This window comes from Pristiophorus japonicus, chromosome 7 (assembly GCF_044704955.1).
Source record: "Pristiophorus japonicus isolate sPriJap1 chromosome 7, sPriJap1.hap1, whole genome shotgun sequence".
Lineage (NCBI taxonomy): Eukaryota > Metazoa > Chordata > Chondrichthyes > Pristiophoridae > Pristiophorus > Pristiophorus japonicus.
Window position 1 is genome coordinate 39,598,421 of NC_091983.1, and position 6,000 is coordinate 39,604,420.

General features: G+C 54.5%; 1 protein-coding gene across 3 annotated transcripts in view; it reads left to right on the forward strand.

Annotated features, from left to right (window-relative positions):
* Positions 1-6,000, forward strand: part of mcph1 (microcephalin 1) — a 433,479-nt gene that overhangs the window by 21,772 nt on the left and 405,707 nt on the right. For all 3 annotated transcript variants that reach the window (XM_070884907.1, XM_070884910.1, XM_070884908.1), the window contains exon 4: positions 3,199-3,317. In XM_070884907.1, the coding sequence (XP_070741008.1) occupies positions 3,199-3,317 (119 nt within the window). The remainder of the gene's footprint in view (positions 1-3,198; positions 3,318-6,000) is intronic.

Here is a 6,000-nt window from a genome sequence, read left to right on the forward strand (position 1 = left end):
AATTTGTTTTAATTGCCGGTGCTTTTAGTGTCCCCTTCCCTTTTATAGGGGGCACCGGAAAAAATTTGATTTTAGTGCCCCAAAAAAAACCAAAAAAAAGAAAAAAAAGGGGCCTTGTAAATGTCTGCTGTGTCATCCAGGGCGGGTGGCACGGTTTAATGTTTTATGTTTTACAGATAAACTCTAAAAGAGTTTCATGCACAAGGACCCCCAGGTCCCTCTGCACCGCAGCATGTTGTAATTTCTCCCCATTCAAATAATATTCCCTTTTACTGTTTTTTTTTCCCAAGATGGATGACCTCACATTTTCCAACATTGTATTCCATCTGCCAAACCTCAGCTCATTCGCTTAACCTATCTAAATCTCTTTGCAGCCTCTCTCTCTGTCCTCTACACAACCCGCTTTCCCACTAATCTTTGTGTCGTCTGCAAATTTTGTTACACTACACTCTGTCCCCTCTTCCAGGTCATCTATGTATATTGTAAACAGTTGTGATCCCAGCACCGATCCCTGCGGCACACCACTAACCACCGATTTCCAACCCGAAAAGGACCCATTTATCCCGACTCTCTGCTTTCTGCCAGCCAGCCAATTCTCTATCCATGCTAATATATTTCCTCTGACTCCCCGTACCTTTATCTTCTGCAGTAACCTTTTGTGTGGCACCTTATCGAATGCCTTTTGGAAATCTAAATACACCACATCCATCGGTAAACCTCTAACCACCATGATCGTTATATCCTCAAAGAATTTCAGTAAATTAGTTACACATGATTTCCCAGTCATGAATTCATGTTGCGTCTGCTTGATTGCACTATTCCTATCTCGATGTCCCGCTATTTCTTCCTTAATGATAGCTTCAAGCATTTTCCCCACTACAGATGTTAAACTAACCGGCCTATAGTTACCTGCCTTTTGTCTGCCCCCTTTTTTAAACAGAGAAGTTACATTAGCTGTTTTCAAATCCGATGGTACCACCCAAGAGTCCAGAGAATTTTGGTAGATTATAACGAATGCATCTGCTATAACTTCCGCCATCTCTTTTAATACCCTGGGATGCATTTCATCAGGACCAGGGGACTTGTCTACCTTGAGTCCCATTAGCCTGTCCAGCACTACCCCCCCTAGTGATAGTGATTGTCTCAAGGTCCTCCCTTCCCATATTCCGATGACCAGCAATTTTTGGCATGGTTTTTGTGTCTTCCATTGTGAAGACCGAAGCAAAATAATTGTTTAAGGTCTCAGCCATTTCCACATTTCCCATTATTAAATCCCCCTTCTCATCTTCTAAGGGACCAACATTTACTTTCGTCACTCTTTTCCGTTTTATATATCGGTAAAAGCTTTTACTATCTGTTTTTATGTTTTGCGCAAGTTTACTTTCGTAATCTATCTTTCCTTTCTTTATTGCTTTCTTAGTCATTCTTTGCTGTCGTTTAAAATTTTCCCAATCTTCTAGTTTCCCACTAACCTTGGCCACCTTGTATGCATTGGTTTTTAATTTGATACTCTCCTTTATTTCCTTGGTTATCCACAGCTGGTTATCCCTTCTCTTACTGCCCTTTTTCACTGAAATATATTTTTGTTGAGTGCAAGGTCTCATTGCAGAACCGCTGAATTTGGTTTCACATTCTGACAGGATAATTTAAAGGATTCACTCTGAGTTTTTACACTCAATTTTTGACGTGTAGTTACTATTGTAAAGTAGGGAAACACTCTTCTCAATCTTACTCATTGCCATGCTCCACTCACAGTCAACAAGCTCCCCGCTGGAGTGGAACTAAACTAGAGAACCAGTAGGAAGCTGTTCAACCTACGTCGTCGCCAGGCCAGGTCCAAGACCACTCCAACCTCTGTTGTCGAGTTACAGTACGCGGACGATGCCTGCGTCTGCGCACATACAGAGGCTGAACTCCAGGACATAGTCGACGTATTTATGGGCCTGACGCTAAACATCAGCAAGACAAAGTTCCTCCACCAGCCTATCCTTAGCGCGCAGCACTCTTCCCCTAGTCATCAAGATCCACAGCGCGGCCCTGGACAACGTGGACCACTTCCCATATCTCGGGAGCCTCCTGTCAACAAGAGCAGGCATTGACGAGATCCAACACCGCCTCCAGTGCACCAGTGCAGCCTTCGGCCGCCTGAGGAAAAGAGTGTTTGAAGACCATGCACTCAAAACTGCCACCAAGCTCCTGGTCGACACGGCTGTAGTAATACCCGCCCTTGTGTACGGCTCCAAAACATGGACCATGTACAGTAAACACCTGGAGAAATACCACCAACGATGTCGCCGCAAGATCCTACAAATCCCCAGGGAGGACAGATGCACCAACATTGGTGTCCTCGACCAGGCTAACATCCCCAGCATCGAAGAACTGACCACACTTGATCAGCTCTGCTGGGCAGGCCGCATAGTTCACATGCCAGGCACGAGACTCCCAAGGCAAGCGCTCCATTCGGGACCCCTTCATGACAAACGAGCCAAAGGTGGGCAGCGGAAACTTTACAAGGGCACCCTCAAAGCCTCCCTGATAAAGCGCAACATCCCCGCTGACCCTGGGAGACCCTGGCCAAAGACCACCCTAAGTGGAGGAAACGAGTCCGGGAGGGTGCTGAACACATAGAGTCTCTTTGCCGAGAGCGTGTAGAAATAAGCGCAGGCAGTGGAAAGAGCATGCTGCAAACCTGTCCCACCCACCCCTTCCCTCAATGATCATCTGCCCCACCAGTGACAGAGATTGGTTCTTTGATTGGACCGTACAGCCACCTAAGAACTCATGTTAAGAGTGGAAGCAAGTCTTCCTTGATTCCTAGGGACTGCCTATGATGATGATGGTAGGGAAACGCGGCACCCAATTTGTAGACATCAAGGTCCCACAAACAGCAATTAAATGACTAGATGATCTATTTTAATCATATTTTTATGGAGGATTAAATACTAGGCAAGATGCCAGGAGAACTCTAATTTCGAATAATGCTGAGATTTTTTATGTTCACTTGTGGGGGCAGGTGAGGTCTTGATTTAAAGTTTCATCAAAAGACATATATAGACTTGGTGTTGGACTGAAGTGTGGTTTGAAATACACATTTTAGTACCACTGCACTGTTGAGCTTTGTAATGGATTCTGTTTTAAAAACCAGTGAATTTAGAGAGCACTTTTTTAAACCCTGTGTCTTATTTTATCTGCTTGCAGGTTTTAAAATACTTCAATAAGCAAGTGACCCACGTAATTTTCAAGGATGGACATGAAAGTGTTTGGAAAAAGGCCAAGAAAACTGGTGTAAAGTTGGTGTCTGTACTTTGGGTAGAAAGGTATTAACATTTTAATAAAGTCATGTCTTAAAAGCTATTGTTTTGCAAGTTGGGCTGTTGGCTTATTTGAAAGTGAGATGGTAAGTGAATTTTTCATTTTCAGAAAACCTGACACAAGTATACTGTGTATATTTTTGTGAAATCAAAATTTTCCATACTGCACATTATGGGCCCAAGTTTCGGGCTGCGCCGGACCTGGTCGCCCGTTTTTCGCGCCATAAAGTGCGCCTAAAAAAAACTTAACTATTCTCCGGCTCCCTGCGGCCCTCTGGAGCTGGGCGGCGCAGCACGAGCTGTTGGGGGCGGAGCCAGGTCCTTGTGCCGAAAACAGTGCCGGGACCTCTGCACATGTGCGCTACAGTGGGCGCGGCGCGCATGTGCAGTAGCTCCAGGCGCCCAAAACCGTGGGAGGGGCCCGAAGCACGCAGCCCCTAACCCTGGCTGAATGGCCTCACTGGGGCTGCGTGCGTAAGGCCCTCCCACCCGACCCGACCCCCGCTCTCCCCATCATGACTCGACCTCTGCTTCCCCCCCGACCCGACCCTCCGCTACCCCCCTCCGCGACTCTCCCAACCCGGACCTCCACAACTCTTCTCTTCCCCCCCCTCCTCCCCCCGCCCCCCTCCGCGACTCCTCCCCCGAGCCCGACGCCACCTACCTGCAAATCCAGCCCGATGTCTTGGGCCCGGCCGTTCGGCCCCCTTCTCTCCTTTCTTCCCCCCCCCCCCCCTCTCCTTCTTCCCTCCTTCTTCCCTCCCCCTCTCCTTTCCCCCCCCTCTCCTTTCCCCCCCCCTCTCCTTTCCCCCCCCTCTCCTTTCCCCCCCTCTCCTTTCCCCCCTCTCCTTTCCCCCCCTCTCCTTTCCCCCTTTCCCTCTCTTTCCCCCCTCTCTTTCCCCCCTCTCCTTTCCCCTCCCTTTTCCCCCCCCTCTCCTTTTCCCCCCCTTCCCCCCCTCCTTTCCCCCTCTCCTTTCCCCCCCTCTCCTTTCCCCTCTCCTTTCCCCCTCTCCTTTCCCCCCCCTCTCCTTCCCCCCATCTCCTTTCCCCCCCCTCTCCTTCCCCCCCCCTCCTTCCCCCCTTTCCTTTCCCCCCCCCTCTCCTTTCCCCCCCCTCTCCTTTCCCCCCCGCTCCTTTCCCCCCCTCTCCTTTCCCCCCCCTCTCCTTTCCCCCCCTCTCTTCCTTTCCCCCCTCTCCTTTCCCCCCCTCTCCTTTCCCCCCTCTCCTTTCCCCCCCTCTCCTTTCCCCCCCCTCTCCTTTCCCCCCCTCTCCTTTCCCCCCCTCTCCTTTCCCCCCTCTCCTTTCCCCCCCTCTCCTTTCCCCCCTCTCCTTTCCCCCCCTCTCCTTTCCCCCCCTCTCCTTTCCCCCCCTCTCCTTTCCCCCCTCTCCTTTCCCCCCCTCTCCTTTCCCCCCCTCTCCTTTCCCCCCCTCTCCTTTCCCCCCCTCTCCTTTCCCCCCCTCTCCTTTCCCCCCCTCTCCTTTCCCCCCCTCTCCTTTCCCCCCCTCTCCTTTCCCCCCCTCTCCTTTCCCCCCCTCTCCTTTCCCCCCCCTCTCCTTTCCCCCCCTCTCCTTTCCCCCCCTCTCCTTTCCCCCCCTCTCCTTTCCCCCCCTCTCCTTTCCCCCCCTCTCCTTTCCCCCCCTCTCCTTTCCCCCCCTCTCCTTTCCCCCCCTCTCCTTTCCCCCCCCTCTCCTTTCCCCCCCCTCTCCTTCCCCCCCCTCTCCTTCCCCCCCTCTCCTTCCCCCCCCTCTCCTTCCCCCCCTCTCCTTCCCCCCCTCTCCTTCCCCCCCCTCTCCTTCCCCCCCCTCTCCTTCCCCCCCTCTCCTTCCCCCCCTCTCCTTCCCCCCCTCTCCTTTCCCCCCCTCTCCTTTCCCCCCCTCTCCTTTCCCCCCCCTCTCCTTTCCCCCCCTCTCCTTTCCCCCCTCTCCTTTCCCCCCCTCTCCTTTCCCCCCCTCTCCTTTCCCCCCCTTCCCCCTCTCCCTTTCCCCCCCTCTCCTTTCCCCCCCTCTCCTTTCCCCCCCTCTCCTTTCCCCCCCTCTCCCTTTCCCCCCTCTCCTTTCCCCCCCTCTCCTTTCCCCCCCTCTCCTTCCCCCCCTCTCCTTTCCCCCCCTCTCCTTTCCCCCCTCTCCTTCCCCCCCTCTCCCTTCCCCCCCTCTCCTTTCCCCCCCTCTCCCTTCCCCCCCTCTCCCTTCCCCCCCCCTCTCCGCCTTCCCCCCTCCCTTCCCCCCCCTCTCCGCCTTCCCCCCCCTCTCCGCCTTCCCCCCCCTCTCCGCCTTCCCCCCCTCTCCGCCTTCCCCCCCCTCTCCGCCTTCCCCCCCCTCTCCGCCTTCCCCCCCTCTCCGCCTTCCCCCCCCTCTCCGCCTTCCCCCCCCTCTCCGCCTTCCCCCCCCTCTCCGCCTTCCCCCCCCTCTCCGCCTTCCCCCCCTCTCCGCCTTCCCCCCCCTCTCCGCCTTCCCCCCTCTCCGCCTTCCCCCCCCTCTCCGCCTTCCCCCCCCTCTCCGCCTTCCCCCCCCTCTCCGCCTTCCCCCCCCTCTCCGCCTTCCCCCCCCTCTCCGCCTTCCCCCCCCTCTCCGCCTTCCCCCCCCCTCTCCGCCTTCCCCCCCCTCTCCGCCTTCCCCCCCTCTCCGCCTTCCCCCCCCTCTCCGCCTTCCCCCCCCTCTCCGCCTTCCCCCCCCTCTCCGCCTTCCCCCC